Genomic DNA, 23,325 nt, shown 5'->3' on the forward strand with positions numbered 1-23,325 from the left:
AGTTTTTGCCACTTACCAAGTTCACTTTCTACGACAACATACGCTTTGCTCTTGCATTGGAGACCACCCCCCCACTTCCCTGCTTGCCCTCAGGAGATAGGTATTATGAGTTACTGTTCCAAGAAAGGCTTACATTTAAAAAAAATCTTTTCACTGTGTACTCTGAAAGTCAGTCGGAAGACAGAGAGACAATAAAAACAAAATAATAATACAGCAAAGTTCTAAATATTTTGGCTATTATGTCTCAAAAGCAATTTCTAAATTATAAGAGGTCTAGTGCGACTGCATCAGAGATAAAGTAGATCCGGCCCAGAGATGGAAACTGAAACAAAACCCAGCACCTACACCTCAGTCTCGTGTGTGTGAGTGAGTGAGTGAGACAGAGAGAGAGAGAGAAAAAGAGAGAGAGAGACTCATTTTCCTGGAGTCTTTTCCACACACCCACAGTTCTTAGGAATAATCAATCGTCAATGAATCAGTGAACAGGACAAATAGGTTAGAAATAGGAGAGAAGAACAGAGTCCAGAGGAGACCACATTTATCCCTCCAAATACTCCACACATTCACGGCTGCATTCTGACTTGCATGGGCCCTGGGTACTTCTGCTTTCATAGGCCCTTTCCTCTACCAAAAAAAAAAAAATAATTATATATATATATATATATGTATATATATATATACACACACACACACACACACATATACACACACATATTATATATATTTACATATATAATATATATATTTATATATGAACATATAACTACTATATCTTAAAACTTTTTCTTGGACCCAAAAGTTTATTGTAGTTTTCTGATTTTAAAAAAAAAAAAATTTCCATGGGCCCATAAACGCAGTGTGGTCCCTGGGCATTGTGCCTAATGGAGAGGTCGACCCAGCCTCCAATCCCAGCAAGGTGGCAAGTTGCCAACAACCGACAAGGTTATTCTGCCGCACTTTGAGCCAGGAGGCTCCTAGTCATCATGTCACATGTAAGCCACGCTCCCTCACAGGGGACTGGCAGTTCCACTTTTCCACTGGAGAGACAGAAGTTCTTCAGCATACCAAACGAGGAAAGGAAATATTTCCAACAGCTCAATATTCCAGATTAACAGAAGACATGCACCTTTTGCTGAAATAGTGGGCCTTTACACAGATTAAACAAAAATGAAAAGACAAGAAAACACATTTGTCAACCTGCTACAAACACAGGATTTTTAAAAAGTGTTTCTGAACTAAAACTATAAAATCCAGTTACTATAGCATCACATACCCCCTGACCACTCAACATATTATTAATCAACGATGATAGTAATGAAAAATAGTTCTGGAAAAAAATAACAACAAAAAAAAACAAGACATGTTTTCCCCCAATGTGTTTGCTACTGCCCAATTGTTAACATGTAAGCTTTGAGTAACATGTGCCTTTTCATGGAAAAAACACTCACATTATGGTCATAAAACTAGGGGAAAATTCTGGCTCACCCACTTCTTAAATTAAGAATTTATTCACTGAACCTCTATTTCCACATCCGGAAAACGGGAATAATGCCTGTCCAATCTAGCTCAACTATTTATTAAGAAGATCAAATTATAAAAGACTGGTGAAAACACTGGGAAGTTTTTTATTAAGTGCTACATGAATGTATTTTTTTTAGAAAGGGAAATGCTTATGAACCCAAAGCACTGAGGTCTTCTCGCAGACATTGGCAATAAGCAATTAAAAAAAGTTAAACCAACTATATATCTTTTTTTAAAGTACAAATCTTTAATTAAGAACCAGATAGCAAACACTCTAACACTAATTTTTCAGCGAAAGGCAGAGGGACCTAAAAAATCTCACAGTACTTGCTCAGAGCAAGCCCTTCTAATATTTGGAAAAGGAATGGACAGCTTAATGACAAATTTGTAAAGAATGTCTTCATGGCAATGGGTTGGCATTTTCAAACTCTACCCTTATTATTACTCATTAAGTCTAATCTTTAATCTTCTTAGGGAAGGGTATACTGAATATACTAAAACCATCCTGGGGGGAAAATGTCTTCTAAGAGCACAGCATTGCTCACCACACAAATTAGAAAGCACCCAGTTTCCCATTAAAAAAAATAATAATAATACAACAATGCATTTTAAAAGCACACTCAAAATTAACTATGGTGCTAAGACTCCAAATATTTTTTTTCAATCCTGAAAATCTTTAATTTGGTTGGAGTGCAAAAGGTCACTAATTCTTTTGTGGAGGGTGAACTTTCTTCCTTCTCCTTCTCATAGCTGCTGCTGTGGCCCTGAGAGCCATCCCAGGCTGCTATTCTTCACAACCTGCTGCAAGTCCAGGGTGACCTCCTCCTAACATATGGTCTCAGGCGCCCAGCATGAGCTGATGATTCCCTTTCCAGCCCAGCCCAGGCCTCTCTGCGCATATCCAGCCTCTTGCCTACACGGCTCCACTCGGAAGTCCCACGAGCCCACACCCTTCCCACACCATCCTGTTCCCATCTCATCCTCAACATCCAAGCCAGAAACCCAGTTACCCCAGACTTCTGCGACACACCTCCCAAATCCACACTGACCAAGTCCTCCAGACTCACCCTCCTTTGAACCCACACTCTGTTCCCTCTGGTTCAAGGGCCACTTGCACTTCATGCAAAAGCTGCGAGCAACCAATGCATCCCCTACACTAAGACAAGAATGGCTCCAAAGCACACAGATGATGCGTATCATTTTCCTGCTGAAAATCCTTCAAAACCTGCCCTGTAACCTTCGAGATCAAGTTCAAACTCCTTAGCTAGCACAACAGGTCCTTTCACGATTTTCACTCCCCTTACCTCCAAAGGCCACACTTAGGTCCCCATACACAACACGTCACCTCCTCCATGCCTTCAAACGAGCTGATCTCTGCCCGTACTGCTGTCCCCACCCCACTTTCAGCTTTTTTCTTCATCATCATCGTCGTCTTTATTTTCTGCTAACTCCAATTCACGTTTCAAAATGCATCTCAGCCTCTGGAAAGCCTTCTGGAAAGCCTCTGGACATCCTCAGATTTATGCAGGCTGGTTTCCAAGTCTGACCGTCCTCTGAGCCCCTGGTGCCTCTGGGCGGACCTTGGGTACCGTCCCCACTCACCACACCTAACCGTACTGTAATTCCCTGTCGGTCTCCTTTATCAGATGCCAAGCAACTTGAGCGTAACTTAGGCTGCCTTGTACAACTTGAGTGCCTGGCACATTCAAGGCATTCTATTAATATGGCTTGATGAATACAGGAATGCCTGAAGAAATGAATGAATACATTGCCTTCAGGAAAGAAACGAGATCAAACTTTAGCTGAAAGAGAAACCTCATCCACTTGGGTTCTGGGACTCCATGAATTAATAATGATAAGCTATTTAGCAGGTCGTCTAAAGTTTATCTTAATTTGACAAACCCCTTCCTCTGAGGGCGTGCCAATTACCAGCGCACGGCTACAAGCGCAATGCTTACGATCTATGAGAACAAACTGTTTGCCAGCACCCTGAGGAACTCCAGAAGCACCTATGTACACAGAAATAATTGAAAATCATTCTGATAGCGTCAATAACTTGGGTCCCCAAAGACCTGTACCTCACAATAATTTGTCTGCCTCATTGGAGTTAAAATATATGCTTGAAAGTAATAAAAGGACACTTTTTTAAAAATATTCTCTAATTCAGATGGGCCTCCCCTCCCCCACCCCACAATTACTAGGAATTAGTGACGTTTCACCAGACTTCCAGCTACAAATAGTACACCCAGGAACCAGCGCTCACCTACAGTCTCCTAATTAGACACATCCCTCACAATGGTGCCCTCCATCCTTCAAAGGAATGTTGACAGCCTGTCAGCCACAGAGGACAGCCCCGAGTTCCATACCTAGAATCATATGGATTTCCTATGAAAATTGCCTCGGCGGCAGCAGTTACTCAATTTAATAACCTTATTAAACACTTTAATGACTTCTTGGGCCTAATGACTATATCTAGTATGAAGGAAGAAGCCGGGCAGAGTAGAATTAAAAATTTAATCTAACGGATCCCTACAGTTCTCCATGTGAAAGCAGGCTTCTGAAGAGAGACCGCAAGTCTCGTTGCACATCTTCTTCCTGTGTTCTCTTACAATAATCCCTCTTTGATTTCAATATATTATTCCCCCCACCCACCCACCCACCACCAGTTCAACCTTGATCGGCTTATCCCTCTACCTTGTCTTTTTTTCCCTTAGCCCAGCTACAAGATGAAGTTAACAATAAAAATAAGTGTATTGGACAAGGCACTGACACATACCACGTACTGCGGTAAGTGTTTTGCACACGTTTTCTCCTCATCTTTACAACAATCCTCAGAGGTCAGTAATACTACCATCCCATTTTACAGGTAAGAAAAATAAAGCTTCTAAAGCTTAAGCAACTGGCCTGAAGTCCAATGGCTAATAGGGTGAGCTAGGTTTCAAACTCAGTCTGCCATGCTCCAAAGCCTGTGCTCTCAAACATGTTCTATCTAGTGGTTCTTTTAGATCATTTCCAATTTCACTGGTAAGTCCATATTTTTGAGGAAAAAAATACCATCTTTGCTACTAGCTAAAATATCAGTTGAAAAAGCATGTTCTTCTGAAGCTCTGTCCTGAAAGGCTTTGTATTTTATTTTTCTACTTCTAGCACCAAGCCCAGTATCAGCACATAGTAAGTGCTCATGAAATATTTGAAAATTCATTTGATTACCAAGAAGCTTCAAAAACAAAAAATGCACAGGTTCTGTACGCTGAAAATTATAAGATGCTGTTGAAAGAAACCCAAGAAACATATACTTTTTTGTCTATGTCTATAGAATATAATGTCTATACTGTGTTCATATGTTGGAAGACTCAACGTAGTAAAGAGACAAATTCTCCCCAAATTGATCTACAGGCTTAATACTGAGGCTTACTGAGCTGTAAAAAGCTCAGTAAGAGTTTTTTGAAGACATAGATGAGTTTATTGTAAAATTTACATGCAAAGGCAAAGACCCTAGAATAGTCCAAACAATTTTAACGAAGAATAAAGTGGGAAGAATCCCTCTCGCTGATGATAAGGCTTACTATATAACCACAGTAATCAAAATAGTGTGGTATTAGTGGAGGTACAGAGACCAATGGAACAGAATAGAAAACCCAGAATGAGACCTATACACAAATGCCCAACTGATTATTGACAAAGGTGTGAAAACAATTCAGTGGAGGATGGACAGCCTTTTCGACAAGTGTTCTGGATCAAATGGACATCCAAGGCCAAAAGAACAACCCCAACCTACACCTTGCACCTCATACAAAAATTCACTCAAAATGGATCAGACTTACATGTAAACATAAAATTTTAAAATCATATTAGGAGAAAATCTTTGGGACCTAGTACTAGACAAAGAGTTCTTGGACTTGATACCAAAAGGACAATCCACATAAGAAAGAAGTGATACACTGGACCTCACCAAAACTTAAAACCCTTTGCTTTGCAAACGAACCTGTGAAGAAGTTGAAAAGACGAATTACAGACTGGAAAAAAATATTTGCAAATCACACATCCCTCAGAGGACTTGTATCTAGAATATACAAAGAACTGCCCCAAGTCAATAGTTTTAAAAGCAAAGAATGCAATTAGAAAATAGGCAAAACACACAAAGTGGCATTTCACCAAGGAGGACAGACAGATAGCAAACAAGCACACGAAAATATGTTCAACATCATTAGCCATTAGGGAAGTGCAAATTAACACCACAGTGGTATATCACTGTAGCTATCAGCTTCTAGTGGTATTACCACTATTCTTTAGCCCTTTTGATAGGTGTATTTTTAAAAATTTCCACTGTAGTCTAGCTTTAATCTTTATAGTACAATAAACATGAACTACGTGCTAATCATAAAAATATTTACTCAGATTACAAAAAGAGAAGTAAAGACAAAAGCTAATAAAGCAGACTCTCTGGGTGTTAGTATTCATTTTTCATAGCCTTGATGAGAATTTTCTATCACCAAAATGAAAACTTGTTTCCTTTTGTGCTCAGTTTCTCAGGACTTTTTTTTTCTTCTTCCAAAGTAGTGCTTTACATGTTTACGTAAACTGGAGATTCATTCATTCGTTCGTTCATTCATTCAATTAAAATGTGCACCAACTCTGTGGCACCATTCTACACAGCTAATGCTTACACAATTTAACCAATGTCTTATTCACCAGGCTTCCATTCAGGACTTCCACACAACAATCTCAAAACTAAAATTTCACCTGCTTTACACACTACATTCTTTACAAATAACAAGCTTGAAAGGCAGGAGGAATGTATCAAGTAACTCTCCCTTATTTCCCAATAATAGTTATGACAACCTATAAGGGCTGTTACTTGCCCCTTTATAGCTTCGGGTTTATTTAATGCCATGAGCTGACAGGTTTAAATGTGAATTTTTAAGAAAGTTTTTATTACTTCAGGAGAAACAACTGTGGATGAGACTCTGCTAGATCTGCCTTTTACATGACTTATAATAGTTCATAATGTTGCAAGTTTCTTTACACAAGTAGTGTCCGAAATTAAGAAGCTACCTTTTTGTATCACATAATACGTTAGGAAAAGTGCAATGGAAAAACTCATCTCTTGCAACAAGAAATAACTGCTAGCCTGTGTTAAACTGCACCATAAGGACATAATCAGCAAAATCCTGAATGTGAAATCCTCTACAGGACAAAAGATGCAGCTTCTTCAACAAATACATTGCAAAGGGGGGAAAGGATAGAATAAGAGACTTTAAGCAACATATTGAGATGCAATGTGTGGTTCTCATTTGGATCATGATTAGAACAACCAAATATATAAATGTTTTTCAACATAATCAAGGAAACTTGAACACTGGCTGAATATTTGATGGTATGAAAGAATAATGGTAATAATGTTAATTATTTAAGGTGTGGTCTGTTTCCAGGAAGGGTCAACCGCTAGAAATGCATCTGAAATATTTACACATGAAAGTAGACAATGTCTAGAATCTGTTTCAGAATACTTCACTGTGTGGTGGCAGGAGGAAATGGGTGGGGGTGGGGATATAGCTTGGTCACACATTAATGTTTTAATTGTTGAAAGCTTAGGTACATAAGGGTTCATTAAATTATTCTCTCTACTTTGTGTATGTTTAAAATTTCACAATTAAAAGCTAAAACCAGAAAAAGTAAAAGAAAAGCAGGGAGGAAAGGAGGAAAAGAGGAAGGAAGTAATCCCAAGCAGGCTGCTTTATAAAAAGGGACAAATGTAGCACTTGAAAGTGAAAGTAAGTCAGAAAAGTGACTCTAAAAATGTTAACCATTTGTTTAACATGTATTGACACCAGTAACATAATGCTATCCTAATACTTATCTACCTTTAAAAAATAAGCTTTTTTCATTATAAAAATAAAACATATGTGCTTAAAAATAGATGTAGAGACAGATATAGATATAGTATAAATATAGATATATAGATATAAAAATTTAAATATAGATGAGTACACCAAAAAAATGAAGTTGCCCTCCTACTGGACTCCCAGTTTTTTGTCCACCTAGTCAGGACTTTTATATATATTTTATATTATATATAATTGGCATATATATATAATTTTTAACACAAATGGGAGTATATTCTATAAATACTGTTTTATATCTGCTTTATTCACTCCATAATGTTTTAGAAATATTTATATTTCAGCAGATACAATTTAATATTATTTGTTTTAAAACAGTTTATTTTAGAACAGTTTTGGCTACACAGAAAAATTATGAAAATAGTAGAGAATCCCCATATATCCCGCACCCAGTTTCCCCTATTATTATATCACATCAGATAGTCAGGAAGGAAAAGAAGAAGGAAGAATGACAAATTCAGTTCTCTGGAGTGGGAGAGTATTTGTCTTGTCACTTCCTTTCAAAATCCCCAGCATCACAGGACACCAGGTGCATGCCCTGCTTATGGGATATTCTTTAATGATATTCATTGGTTCCAGCCTGGTTAGTTTCCAATCAGTTTCCCAATATCAAACACCATGCTTTCCGAGAGCAAGCCCAAAATGTTAGCATCAGTCAGCATAAGCACACCTCGAACGTGTAAATGTTAAGCTTAGATCTAGCACATCCAAAAGAGCACCACCTCTCCCTGGGGGGCCTTGTCCCCTCTCTCAGTGACAGGGTCCTCACGGTGTCTGGAGCTCTCCCAGGCCCCCTTGGGTCTACTCCATTCAGGGTATCCCTGCTATGGAGCTGATGGATTCATTGTCATTAAAGTGTCAATAACTGATAGGTGCCATTATATCCAGTATGAGGATTAACATTTTGAAGGAGAAAAAACCCTTACCCTAAAGATCTGAGTCTCTAAGAGCAGAATTCAGCCATCGCGCTACAGGAGAGCAGGGGAGACACACACACACAACAGGGGGTTTCAGCCCACCCTACCCGTCACGCCACATACGTAGGACCCTTCCACTTACACTGAGAGAGCCCTGGCCAGAAGAACAAACCCACTGCCTTGTTGGGGCTAGAATGTCGGACTCCATTAAACAGACCATCCTGCCTGGCAGGAGGAAACGGCTCATTCACACACGAGCTCAACGTGGCTGGAAGAAACAGCGGTCTTCAGCAATGCAGAAAAAATCAAACTGCTTGTTCTGGGCATTAGAATACACAAAGAACAAAAATGCCTGAGTCCACAAAAGACACTGTCGGAAACGTGTTTCCTGTCACAGCCACCTGCCTTTTCATTAGGGTTCTGGGTTCTGTCTCATTAAACAGAAGGGTTGATTCAGTTGGGTCCATCTAATTATTCTTATTAAAATATGTAACCATAATATTTTAATTGTAAATTAAAGTCGCATGCATGAATGAATCTGAATTCATTTTAATTTTACAATGGCCCACTGCCAAGGCCATTTTTATAGGGAAGATCCATCAGCTCGGATACTGCTCTCCTGGGAATTCAAACCAATGTGCAAATGGAACATGTTTAAGTAATAAGGGAGACTCGCACTCCCTGTTCTCCTCTCCCCAGATTTATTAGAGTAACAAAGCTATTTTAAGAAGATAGACTGCATTTGATTGTCACCCCCCCAAATCTTTGAATAAAAAACAAATTTACCCAACTTCTAGGCTGCCACTACCAGTGAAGGTGGAACTGAGATGTCCCTCCCAGCCCATTTGAATCTTGAACAAGGAATAGTAAATAGATCTCAATCCAGCTGCCTCCCTCAGGATTGATTAGTAATATCGGCTGTGGGCACCATATGCTTACACACACACACTGTCACCTTGGTCTAGAATCTAGAACAATTGGTGACATTGCATGCAGCCTTTCCATGTGTAATTAGTTGGGACCAGCATTATTTTCCACTAAACAACAACCAGCCACCAGGATATTTAAAGGCTCAGCCAAAACCTCCTCCACTTCTAACTGGCATTGAGGACCGGGTGCTGCTGGGGTAGGTGGTGAGATGAAAACACCTTTCATAATTGAGGCTTTAGGAAAGCTTTGAATTCTAAGCTGCGGCCTGATGGGTAAGGAGGAGTTAGCAAGTCAATGTGGTGGGAAGGCTGGAGGAAGAGAGATTATTCCAGGCAGTAGGGAAAACATCTGTGAAAACCCAGGGGCCCAGATTGCAGAGCATTCAAGACTCGGGAATAAGCTCCCAAATGAGGAGTGAAAAGGATGCTGGAGTGGGGGAGGGGTAGAAGATGAACCTGGAGAAGGAAGCAGGGTCAGATCTTAAAGGATCTTAGAAACCACATCTAGGAGTTTGACTTTGTTCTAAGAGCAATCTGTTAGGAGCCCGGGGATCATTCTGGCCTCATGTAGGAAATGGATTGATACATGATGAACAATCGTATATTACCATACATCCAGAATCTAGTCTTGTTATTATTTCTCACTGAGAGGCTAACGTAAACTTGTGAACATTTTATCACTTTCTCCCTACAGCATTTTTTTCCTTTTCCACTGAAGGACTTTCCAGTTTAAAATTCCTTAATGTTATAATATTATTACATAAGTATTTATAATAAAGGACTTTTGCAAGACCAATAAAATGCTTTCTTTATGTCATTTGTTAAAATTGGGGTCTAGTTTTTATTGATTGAAATGAGTTTATAATAAAAATCAAGTGATTAAACCAACCAAGAAAAAAAAAATCCTCTAAGTAGAAAAAAGTCTTTGTGGTGTGGCTTTCATTGGTACTTTCTTCCCCCCAAGAGAACAACTTTTAAAATGTGCCTTTGGAACAGGAGAATGGCATGACCCCACTCCCATGGCACAGCCTGCCCAGTGGTCGGGCCCATGCAGGTGCGTAGGGAAGAATATACCTCAGGGAGGTCTGGCCTCTGCCCTCGGCTCCCAGGACATGCTCTCTAGACCCCTGACAGGAGTCTCTCTGATTGCCTGGCTTTGGCCACTAGACAGTCTAGCAATGTGAATATGGTGGGGACTTAGGGCCACACGGTATCAGTTGTAACTTCTGGAGGAACTGGAGACTGAAGGTGTTAGCTCGACCCCAAGAGGAGTGGAGACTAAAGGTCAGCCACACAGTAAAAACTGAGCCCCAATAAAAACTCTGGACACCAAAGCTCAGGTGAGCTCCCCTGTGTGCACGGTCACACATCAATGCCGAGAAGGTGACTCCACGGGAGAGGACAAGCAGAGGCTCCGCGTGTGGACCCCAACCCCACTTTGCCCGGTGTGTCTCTTCCTTGGACTGTTGCTAATTGGTATTCTTTCCCTGTAAAAAAACTGTAACTGTGAGGATAATAGTTCTCAGTGAGCTCTGTCTTTCCTGTGAATTATCAAAACTGAAGACGGTTCTGGGAATCCTGGAACTTATCATTGGTGTCAGAGTGAGGGCAGTCATACGGGGACTTGCAGTTTGGCCAACTTCACAGAGAAGGTATTTCCTGAAGCTAGCAGCTTGGTCCCAGTATTGTTTAGCACAGGGACAGAGAAAAAGTATATCTGGTCTTGGTATTGTGTGGTTACCTTGTGGGGAGGGCGGGTAGGTAGGGGGACTAACTGGAAAAGGGACACAAGTGTCTTCTGGGGTGCTGGAAACATCTACATAGACACCTTAATCCAAGTGGTGGTTATACAGTACACATAAGAGAAAACCCACTGAGCTGTACACATAAGATCAGGGCATTGTATGCATTTTATGGTCTCCAATATATTATATCCAATTCTAAAAAGTATAAAAAACAAACGAAAACACTGTCTTTGAAAATGGGGGAGCCCAGCCTGTAATTAAAGGGTAGAAGTGGGCGGGTCTCTGAGGAGGGTCTGAACCCAAAGTCAGGGCCAAAAGAAAGGATATGAAATCTAGCAAAGAAGTTTCTGGAAGGATTCTCTGAAATAGATTGTTTACTGCTTTAAACTTGGACAAGCCATGTGGCCATGTGGCTGTGTGTCTGCACAGATGTGCATGCTCCCTAAAAAGGCCCGAGTGCCTCTGGCTCAGCTTCAGTAGGCTCACCTAGTGACGATCTGTGTGGGTCAACAGGAGGCAGGGTAGGACCAATGCATACTTCTGAGGGACAGCCACTCAGCCAGGAGTTGGCATGGTGATGGCCTATCCTCCCTGTCAGACAGAAGTTCAGGAAGCTGGGACGGGAGGTCTGAGAGGCCATGTTGGATTTGGAAGGGACAGCCTTCCCTAATTGTGTGACACCAAGCCAAGAGATCCAAGAGGCGACAAGCTGGGAAAAACTGAAACTAATGGCAGACAGTTTCCCTGGGTTGGTACCAGAACTGGGGGAATTCAGGCCTGAGGAAACCAAGAACGCCAGCCAGAGGGAGACTGTCTAAAGCGAAGGGTGGGAGGCAGCGTCTGGGAGAATTCTGAGTCATGGAAAAAGATGCTTTTATAAGCTATGGGTGGGAGTGAGCTGAAAGACAGCTCAGACACTGGAATCAAAGAACGAGGGCCACGGACGCACCCCTGCTGGGGAGTGAGGCAGTGGGTGCAGGAGGGTGGGTGTTTTGTTCATGCGTGAGCCTTCCTCTATGATGCCCTCTAGTATCTGGACTCCACCACAGATTTACGGTTAGTGAATAAAGAACTAACCTGCAGTGAGTCAAAATGCAGAGACTATTTAATTTTGGATTTGTGATAACATACCTCTTTCTGTTGTTCTGGAAACATCTTATTTTTCAGGACACGATCAATCTGAAAAATAAGATACCAACACTCAGTGATGTGGCAACTCCATCCTGGAGCACGTGAGCCTCTCATGACCTCCCCCCCAAATCCCCCCGGAGGGAGCCTGCCCACCTGCAGTCTCTGGAAGGGAACCCTCTGCGACTCCCTCCCTCCTGTCCCCTGCTGACCAGACCAAGGTGAGCATCGGGCCACACTGAGGACGGGGAGTTTGGGACATGGCAGGCCCAAGGCAGGTGGATGATGGCAGGCCCTGCAAGTGGAAGGCCAGGCAGAGTCCGGCTGGAGCTGCAGCCTTGGTGAATGAATCAGAGGAGGCTGGAAATGTGGGGGCGCAGCGGGGCCGAGGGGCAGCAGGGGATGCTGGCCAGCACAGAGGGAGAGAAGGGAAAAGACGCCCACAGAGACCGACCCCTGAGAACAGCCCTGCCAGCTTTATCAGCAGCCCGACCTTTCAAGGAACAGGTCATTCTTGCGACGTTTAAACTACTCCAGAAGTCGGGTAAGAGATGCTGTGGCCCCAAAGGGACCTGCCTTCTGACCTTCCGGTCAGTGCCGTCAGCCGAGCAGCTGATTCAACGCCCTGCACGTCCTGGGGTGTCTATCGTTCTGTAAACCCCCGTTTATTACGAAAGCTCGTGGAAGTAACATCTGCTCCCTGCCAAATTAAAATAAAAATTAAATCCCCTGACTGTATGCACGCATATGTATTCCTACCACTGAAAGGTAGCTATGGTTGCGTGGTCACTATTTTCCATTATTTTGATAATAGTAATAAGTCTGACCACGTTTTCCAGATAATTATTATCATCCTGAAATATTTCCCGAGTCTCTACTAACATCCCTGGAAGTGGAAGGAATATGTGGAAGCAAGAACACTAGCTCTGGCCTCCCGTCCCACATGGTGCCGGGAGGAGATAACCCACAGCGGACAGAGGAAAGGAGCTCCTGCAAGAGGCGAGAGAAGCACCCACGAGCAGCAGGTCGGCTTCCAAGGGGAAGGAAGTTCCTTTCACCCGGAGTGAGCAGGAGGACCCACGGAGAAGGCAGGGGAGAACGGGGGAACCTCAGTGTTCCCCCAAAGAAGAGGAACAGGTATGGCAATGGCATGCACAGAGGATGGAAGAAAGCACGATGGACCGACCAGACACGGTGACCAGGTCAGCTCAGCTGCGGGAAAGGGCTCCTGGAGGGTGGCGTGGGTTGAATTGTTGCACCCGAACGTCTTGAGCCTGTGAATGTGATCTTATTTCAAAAAGGGGTCTTTGCAGGTAGGTGGGCCAACGACAAGTGTCCTTCTAAGGGACAGAAGAGGAGAAGACACCCACCACACACAGAGAGGCCGTGTGAAGATGGAGGCAGAGACTGGAATTACGCAGCCACAAGCCAAGGACCCCTGGAGCCACCAGAAGCTGGAAGAGTCAGGAGGGACCCCTCCCCCCCCAGAGCCTCCAGAGGGCGCACAGTCCTGCAGACACCTTGATCTCAGACCTCAAAATCATGACAGAATAAATTTCGGTTGTTTAAAGCCACCAAGGTTGTAGTAATTTCTTATGGCAGCCATAGGCAATTAATACAGAGGTTTGTGGGGATTAGACTGGAAAGATCGGCTGGGGTTGTAATTGAGGAGTGAGAAATTCATTCATTCAAAATATTTATGGAGCTCCTACTACGTGCTATGTGCCGGACAAGAAGTGAGACATACAGTGATGTGCAGAGCTGACTCAGAGCTTATGAGATGACCACATAATTGCAACGTGGAAATGATAAGAAAGGAAAGGACACCAGAGGGACTGAATGGGGTGGGAGGGGGGGAGTGTTGGCCAAGAAGGCTTTACTGAGAAAGTGGCACTTAAGCTAAGGCGTAGTGTGATTTTGCCGGGAATGCAGAAGGAGAAAGACACTCTAAGCAGAGGGACGGGCATGTGCAAAGGGGCAGAGGCTGGAGGGAGCAGCAGCTGAAGAGTTCGAATTATTGACGGGATTCCTGAATCAAACGAAAGTCAGGCTGAGGTTGCCTCCACCTCAGGATCTGGCCGTGTTCCCTGCACACACCACGCTGCTCTGCACAGCTGAACCTCTGCCTGGGTGGGTCCTCTACCCTCATGCCTCATGCCTTGCACATTTCCTGCAAACTCCCACTCCTCTACCACAATTCTGCTCAGAAATCAGTTCCCTTCTTTCCCCTCCTTACACAGCGCGTGGTACAGGCAGTCCCGTTAACAAAACTCACTTGCATCACAATATTTGCATACTTTGTGTCCCCAACTGGTTGAATGTCTCCATCAGAGCATATCTGTGTTTCCTTGTGTAATTAAACTTCACAACCACCTGCTGAGCAAGACTGGAATGTCCTCACTGTACACAACTTAAGAAAACAGAAGTGAAAGGAGTAAGTTGCCCGAGGTCATATAGCGAGAGAGCTCAAGTCCAGTTTCAACTCAAGCCAGTCTGCTTTTCAACCCTGTCCCTTCTCTTGCCCAAGGCTGCCTCCATGACTGTGTGATGTGAACCAATACTTCAAAGTTTGGGTCTTAATTCTCCCCAAAGGGCTTGGGGTTTTCCCAGCCAGGCAGGACTCTGCAATTCCGATAGGGTGTTGGCCACCCTGAGATGCTACAGACCACGCCAAATTGTGAAAGAAGGAAACTGAAAAGTTTAAACCAAAACATCACAGAGAACCACATGGTCAACCTTTAACATCTTAAATCTGGGTAGTGGGATGTGACGGGTGGTTGAAAGGGGAAAGACTTCCATTTTTTACACCACGTATATCCATATTGTTTGAATGTTTCCAGTGAACACAAATTATTTGTACACTTTTTGAAGTAACAATTATTTAAAATAAATTAAACATCATAATTCCACCAGAAGAAATAGTGACTAACAAATTATGGGAGATTTTTATTTCATGTAAATTAAAAAGCAGATTCAAATGTATGACAAGATGCTGGCTTTATAACACAACATAAAATGCTGTCTGGTACTGGACCTTGCCATGGCATTTACTGATGGGGAGAAGAAAACAAAACATAGCACAACAGTGTGGTTTGAGGTAAAAGGTCAGCTGTCCACAATTTGACAAACCATAGCTGCTAATCAGAAATCGCCCCGTGAACAAAACTATACCCACCTGGTGGGTTGTAAAGTTTTAGATTCGTTTAGATTTCAAATTTCCCAGCCTAGCCCACATGTCGGGGAGAGTTCTTGCCTCACTGATAGGTTTTTATGCCAACAAGTACGGAAATCTGCCCCCAGGTGACCATCAACAAAGCTGTCCTTGGAGCATTTTATGTCCCCACCCCCACTGGGGAACCACAGCACACCCTGCAATCCCCTCTCCCTCCCATTCACCTTCCTCCCAAGAATTATTAAATCTCACAACCATTCCAAACGACAGGTCTGACTTCTCAAACGTGTAGTTCAAGTTAGAGTTGAGTGTCCACAGGTGACAGGTATATGCGTTGTCCCAGGGCTGGAAAGTATGATTTCCTTCACAGCCCTGAGAGTACGATTTGCCAAAACCAGAAACTTGAAGAGAAAGCTGCCTCCATTTTCCGCTTTGGAATATTTTTTTTTCTATAACATACAAAATGTTATAACCTAACAACAAAGTTAGAATTCCGTAGAGCAGGAGTTGGCAAATTTTTTCTATAAAGAGCCCGGTGGTAGATATTTGAGGCTCTGCAGGTCACACAGTGTCTGTTGCAACTCTTCAAGTCTGTAATTTGTAGTGAGAAAGCACCCACAGATGATAAGTAACCAAATGAACATGGCTGTGCTCCAGTAAAACATTATCTACAAAAACAGGTGGTGGTGGTGGTTCACAGACCCTACCTATGGAGCAACCAAGTATTATTGTGCTTTCAATTCTACATCTTAATAAAGCCCTTTCTTAGATCCTACCAGGAAAAAAACCTTTGCAATGCTAAACTTGATCTGCACCTATGGGCGGTCTCCTCTCTGACAAGCAAACTACTGACCCAGAGTTTGTAGACTACACATGTAGGGGGAGTGGGAAAGGATTATATACTTTCCCAACGGTGAAATCTGGAATAACAAGTATGGTTTATATCATTTTTTAAAATGAAAATGAAGAAGAGGGCTGTTAAGTAGCATGGTTTGGGGATTTCCTACCATCCCCTGTCAAAGGCTGATTAACCCAACAAACTTGTTAATCATGAAAAGAGATCTGAATTTATGTCAAAGCCACAAGGACATTCTAAACAGAATGAAACTGGTTTTATAAAACATCTAGTTATTGACCCACGGGAATAATATATAATTCCAGAAACCAAACAGACATGTATTTCCAACACAAAAGCCAAGAGAAATCTCCCAGAAGAAATGCTCCTCGAAGAAAGTGTCGGTGGATTCATAACTAACCTTATGGTGACGAATGCCTTTCTAAGAGTAAGGGGAGAGAAGTGTATTTTTATAAGGAAACTGCTTTTGTGTCTTTGCTGTGTTAGAAGTAGTCAACCCTCAAACAAAATACTCTTAACCTCTTCTCCTTTCTGGAGGTGGGGCCTGGTTCCACGAGCGAGGGGCCTGAGGACGGGGACAGGCCTGCAAGCTGGGTGTGGAGGAAGCAAATAAATAAAAAAAGATACCATCTTTCTGTCATTTCTCTCCACGTCTCACCATCTTGCTTTGACACTGCTTCTTCCAATGCATTTTTACCCTAGTCTTGGAGCCACCAGGACAACACGTTATCTTTTTAATGTTGAAGAGACTCCACGTTGGAACAACTATGCTTAGGGGAAGGCATCAGTGACCAGCTTCCTTTCCAATTAGCATGCTCCCTCCAGAGAGGGCTACTTTATAGGAAAGTTAGATAAGAGCCTTGGTATTGAGCGTGGAAAAGGTGTGAGGTAGGAACCCCAGTGAGCACTTAGGAGGGAGGGGTAGGCTGAATAGCCTGGGTCAGTCCCTGAGGTATCTCAGGAGGTGCAGGGAGAGGGGTGGCTTCTTCCAGGGCACCCAGGAGCTGTGCTGATTTGGGGTTCTCAAAAGCTTATCACCCACCCTTCAAGAGGAGAACCTCCTCCTGTCTGTGCCATCATACGCCTGTGGCTCCTCCAGCGTGTACAGAGGGAGCTGTGTTTTGTCCAACCTGTGTCTCACCAGCTCACTGCCTAGCAGGGGAGAGGCTGGCCATGCCAGGGAGTTTGGTCGTAGACCTTGTGCTGCCCTGTGAAATGTCCTAGGGCACTGAAGGCCACAATGGGTCCTCTGGGACACTCGAGAGGAACCAGTCCTAGTACTGTGGTTAGTAAACACTTCTCCACCCTCACATAAACATAGTAGCAATTTTTAAAAAATTTGAGAGTATGGTGATAGACATAACCATACGAAAATGTAAACCTGCTGTAATGTATCTTTCAAAAGGGATTTAAAGACAAGTGTCATGTAATATTTAGAATATATGACAAAGGATTAATACTTCTTAATTTATGAAAAGCTCTTACAAGTGCACACCAAAGAATATTCTTACAGAAAAGTGACCAAAGGTTATCAATAATCGAGTCACAAAACAAAAACGATAAAGATCAAACTCAACAACAACAAAAATCTGTCTTAAAAATGGGCAAAGGTCTTGAATAGACATTTCTCCAAAGGTAATATATAAATGGCCAAAAAAGCATATGAAAAGATACTCAATATCACTAATCAAATGCAAATCAAAACCACAATGAGCTATCACCTCGCATCCATTAGGGTGGCTACTACCAACAACCACAAAAACAGCAAACAAGTGTTGGTAAGGATGTGGAGAAATTGGAACCTTCCTGCTGGTGGGAATGTCAAATGGCGCAGCTGCTGTGGAAAACAGTATGGAAGTTCCTCAAAAAATTGAAAATAGAACTACTGTGTAATCCAGTCATTTCACTTCCAGATTGATATCCAAAAGAAGGATCCCTGAAAGCAGGATCTCAAAGAGATATTTGCACACCTGTGTTCAGAGCAGCATTATTCACAAGAGCAAAGAAGCGGAAGCAACCCAAGTGTCCACAGACAAATGAAGGGGCGGATAAATAAAATGTGATATACACCCAGCGGAATATTATTCAGCCTCTAAAAAGAAGGAAATTCTGACACACGCTCCAACACGGATGAACCTTGACGTTATATTCAGTGAAATAATGCAGCCACAAAATACAAATACTGTATGATTCTACTTACTTATATGAGGTTTCTAAAGTAGTCAAATTCACAGAAACGGAAAGTAGGATGGTGGTTGCCAGGAGCTGAGGAAGGGGGAAATGGAGAGTTCTTGTTTCATGGGGACAGAGTTTCAGTTTTGACAAATGACAAAGATCTGGAACTCTGTTACAGAACAATGTGAATATACTTGACTATTCAACTGTACATTTAAAATAAACAAGATGATAAACTTTATATGTTTCTTACCACAATTAAAAAGAAAAGTTTTTGTAAAAACGGTCATTAATCTATTTTAAATGTTTAAACTTCCTATAAACAGAAGTGCAAATAAAAATAAGGTACCATATATTTTTCTATTAAATTAGAATGTTTCTTTAATGATAATACCCAGGGCTGGCAAGCATCATGAGAAATGAGACTGAATACTGCAGGTAGGAATGTGGGCTATTCAGTCTTTCTGAAAGACAATTTGGCCATATGTTTCAAAAGCATTTTTAAATTGCTTATTTTCTTTGACTCAATTACTCCACATCTGGGAACTCAACTTAAAAAAATCTGTTAGACATATGCAAAAAAAATGTTATATGAAAGAATGTCCACAATGTAGTGTTTCTAAAAAAAAAAAAAAAAAAGTCAAATATATGGAAACCTAAATGTTCGTAAATAGATTAGAAAAAAATAATTATGGCAGAGCTGCATAATAGAACACCTTGTAGCTACTGCATATTATGTTATAGAAGAATATTAAATGAAAGGGATTATTCAAGAAGTATCATTTAGCTATATTTTTAAGTATGTTTTTATTTCTTTACTTATTTAAGAACTGGAGCCTACATGTGACAAGTTAACAGTGATCATTTATGAGTGATGGGATTCTGATTGATTTTCACTTCCTTCTTTTCTACATTTTTCCAAAAGTTTACAATGCATGTTACTTTTAAAGTTGGAAAACCATATACTTTTCAAAAAAAAGTAAAACTTAATGTACTAAAAAAAAAAAGCTGTTAATTTCACTTTGTTTGTTTCATTTCCTTCTATGATGTTCAACAATTTTTCTATTTAAATAAAAAAATCACTGACTTCTTATTTTCACCTCATAAGGATATGCCATCAGCAAGGTTATTTTAAATTCAAATTTAAAAGTAGTGCCAGTTTTTTGCAGCCTTGCTCTTGGAACAACCTATGTCGTTTGCTCTGCATTGGGCAGGTCAGGGGTTGCGGGGTGGGAAGGAGACCATGGCCCTCCCAAATCTCCTCTAAGGGGGAAGTTCTTGGCCAGGGTCCTGCTGGAGGGGCAGCTCTACAGTTAGCCCTGCTTTGTGTCACCTCCCAGACACAGGTGACAGCATCAGTGATGGGCATTGAACTCTAAGGAAATCAACCTACAGGTTAGTCAGGTGCCTAAGGCAAGGCCTGGCACGGAAAGAAGGAAGGGCTGGGCACTGGCTCCCTCCTAGCGTGTAGACTAGGAAACACTGCGAGATTTGGCAGTTCTCTGGGACCTGAGTCTGGGAAGTGATGCAAGAGAAGCTGGAACAGATAACAACGTCACAACTGGAGCAGAGCCTATACAGCAACTGAAGCCATGATGTAGATAAAAGATTTCATGGGATATTAAAGAAACTGACCACCAGAAAAGCTGAATTACGGGAGCTGGCTTCAGCGGCTGGTGTGCCCAGAGTTCTTCCTTTCCCAGTGGCTTACGTGTCCAGGGTCTCCTGGAGTCCCATGCACAGTGTCCTCACGATAAGCACCGCTTACTCAAGGTAACTTGAAGGAAATCCTGACGGGTACCATCAAAAGAGCTCAATGGAAAAGAAAAGGAACAAGAGCTGCTCCAAAACATGAGACCTGGACTGAAGTGGGGCAGCCATGCACTTCCAAGGCCCAGCAGGAGGTGCAGAACCATTGCAAACCAGGCCCAGGTGCTTCTCTCTCGGTCTCATCTCAGAACTTTAAAGAAAAACAAAACCAAAATGCAGCAGAAAAGCAAGCCGAGACCTGACATTCTGTTAAAGTTGGAAAGACAAATAAAATTACCACTGAAGTTTTCCAGCATTTATCACAAAAGAAAAAAAACATATATTAAAAAGGATTAGCAGTCTAAAAAAAAATACTGGTTCATAGCACGTAAAACAATGAAGCCACTAACGTGCTGATCTCTACAACATAATCTCTACAACACCTTCCATTATGGTCAGGAACATGATGCTAGGTCAAATTTAGTGTTTCGAATCCAGGAACAAGAAACAAACAACACAATAGTGGCATTTAGGAAAGGTGCCACCTGAAGCTCATAGATGTTCTACACACGTAGGCACGTGTGCTGAACCTGCCCTCTACCTCCCTTCATACACACACACCAAGGAAAGCCCCTGGGTGTGGGGTGTGGACGAGGAGGAAAGCACAATAGAATGAACAGAACTGAAGGAACTAAGCCATAAAAAGCAGATGTAGGAGAGAGAAGCCAACCACTAGACCAGCCCAGCAGGTCACACTGGACGTCCTAACTTGTGCTGTGGTATCCTCTCTCCTCAAAACAACCCTGACCTCCCAGATCAAAGCTTAAAATATTTTCCACTCTTTCCAAACAGTCTACTTCCTTTTTTATGCTACTAAGTTTCTTCCAATTAGTGATTCATCTGGGCAACTCATTTTCCTCTTTCACAAAAGCAGATAAATCCCAGAAGTTAGGGGAGGGGTATGAGTGATTTAAAGATTATGTGCATTAGCCAATCGAATTACATTCCTATTAACCTAAGAGCAATAGATCTCCAACTACTCACTCCCCGGCCCCAAGCCCACCACCACGCGGAGTTTTGATTAGAATGGGAAAGAGAGAAAACCATTGGTACTTGGGAGTATGGAGTTCTTGGCAGGCTGATGTACCCCTCAGTGCCCCGTCACAGGATCGACCTGAGAACACAGCCTGCTGAAGGACAGCAGTAAATGCCCTCTCTTCTCTCCTGCCAACGACTGGAGAGATGTTTTTTCAACTCTCCGTTCACACTACCCATTCACCTGGTACGACTTGGCAGAAGTACTACCATGACTTCCCATTAAAATAGTACCAGAAGTATGGCATCAAAAGAATAAAATACCTAGAACTCAATTTAACAAAATAAGTGTAAAAACATATGCTCTGGAAAACCACAAATCATTGTAGAAAGAAATTAAAGAAAATCTAAATAAACAGAAAAACATCCCACATTCATGGATCAGAAGACTTAACATTGTTCAGATGGCAATTCTCCCCAAACCGATCTACAGATTCAATGCACCTGTCAGAATCCCAGCTAACTTCTTTGTATAAACTGACAAGCTGATTCTATAATTCATATCTAATTGCAAGTGACCCAGAATAGTCAAAAGAATCCTTAAAAAGAAGAACAAAATAAGAGGGCTCCAACTTACTGATTTCAAAACTTACTACAAAGCAACAGTACCTAATACAGTGTGCAGATGACACAAGGATAAACAAATAGATCAACAAAATAGAACTGAGAGAGTCCAGAAATAAACCCATACCGCTATGGTCAACTGATTTTCAATATGGGTGACAAAACCATTCAATGGGAAAAGAAGTCTTTTTAATACACATTGCTGGGACAAGTGGATAGCCACGTGCAAAAGAATGAAGATGGACCTCTACCTTATACAATATATAAAAATTAGCTCAAAATGGATCAAACACCTAACGTAAAAACAAAAACCACGAAACTCTTAGAAGGAAACAGAGGTAAATTTTCAATGCCTTTTATTTAGCAAACAATTCTTAAATATAATACTAAAAGCATTAAAAGAAAAAAACAGATAAATTAAACATCATGAAAATTAAAAACTTTTGTGCTTCAAAGGACATCATCAAGAATGTGAGAAGACAACGCACAGAATGGGAGAAGATATTTGCAAATCATATATCTAATAAGGGAGTTGTATCTAGAATATATAAAGAACTCTTACAATTAAATAATAAAAAGACTTAACAATCTAATGCATAACATGGTGACTTTAGTTAATAATGCTATATTGTAAAATTGAAATTTTCTGAGAGTAAAACTTAAATGTTCTCACCAAAAACAAAGAAAAAACTAAATAAATGAGAGAATGGATGTGTTAACTTGGGGGAAATTCTTTCATCATGTGTACATACTAATCACATTGTACATTTTATCTGTCAGTTAGACCTAAAATGGTAATAGTAATAAAAAGACTAATAACTCAATTCAAAAATGGGCAAAGGATCCTGAGTAGACATTCCTCCAAGGAAGATTTACAAATGGCCAACAAACACATGAAAAGACGTTCAACATCATTAGTCATCAGGGAAAAACAAATCAGAACCACACGAAGATACCATTTCAACCCACTAAGTTGACTAGAATCAAAAAGTCAGATAATAACAAATGTTGGCAAGGATCTAGAGAAACTGGAACCCTCAGACACTGCGGGTGGAAATGTAAAATGGTACAGCCACTTTAGAAAACAGTCTGGCAGTTTTTCAAATGATTAAACATAAACTTACCATTTGACCCAGCAATTCCATTCCTAAGTATATATACCCAAGAGAAATGAAACGTGTCCACAGAGAAACTCGTATATAAACATCAGCATTATTCATGACAGCCAAAAGGGGGAAATAACCCAAATGTCCATCAACGGACAAATTGGTAAACAAAATGTGGTACGTACATCCATACAATGGAATAGTGTTCGGTAATAAAAAGAAATGAAGCGCTGAGACCTGCTACAACTTCATCCACCTATTATAAAACTTCCATTCATATGAAAGTCCAGAACAGTGAACACTATAAAGACAGCAAAGAGATTCCTGATTGCTCGGTGGGGTGGGTGGAAAGGTAGAGGTTAGGGATATAGGGGAGTGATAGCTAAAGGGCAATGAAATATTCATTGGGTAATAAAAATATACTAAAATTGACGGTGGTGATGGCTGTACGTACAAGTATCTGTA

The 23,325-nt window shown here is 41.5% G+C and overlaps 1 protein-coding gene across 10 annotated transcripts in view; it reads right to left on the reverse strand.

Moving 5' to 3' along the window:
- The window catches only part of SNX10 (sorting nexin 10), a 69,903-nt gene that overhangs the window by 14,560 nt on the left and 32,018 nt on the right, over positions 1–23,325 (reverse strand). For 4 of the 10 annotated variants that reach the window (XM_033088835.1, XM_033088839.1, XM_033088829.1 and 1 more), the window contains exon 2: positions 12,147–12,194. The exons of 2 other annotated variants lie outside the window; for them this stretch is intronic. Coding sequence is in view for 5 of the 8 variants with exons in the window: in XM_033088829.1 (XP_032944720.1) it covers positions 12,147–12,194 (48 nt within the window). In the remaining 3 variants the exon portion in view is untranslated. Of the gene's footprint in view, positions 1–2,825; positions 3,341–12,146; positions 12,195–14,418; positions 14,440–15,570; positions 15,859–23,325 lie in introns of those variants that run through there. 4 more of the 10 variants (XM_033088831.1, XM_033088830.1, XM_033088838.1 and 1 more) reach the window with 4 other exon arrangements.

Source organism: Rhinolophus ferrumequinum, chromosome 20 (assembly GCF_004115265.2).
Source record: "Rhinolophus ferrumequinum isolate MPI-CBG mRhiFer1 chromosome 20, mRhiFer1_v1.p, whole genome shotgun sequence".
In the NCBI taxonomy this organism is placed as follows: domain Eukaryota; kingdom Metazoa; phylum Chordata; class Mammalia; order Chiroptera; family Rhinolophidae; genus Rhinolophus; species Rhinolophus ferrumequinum.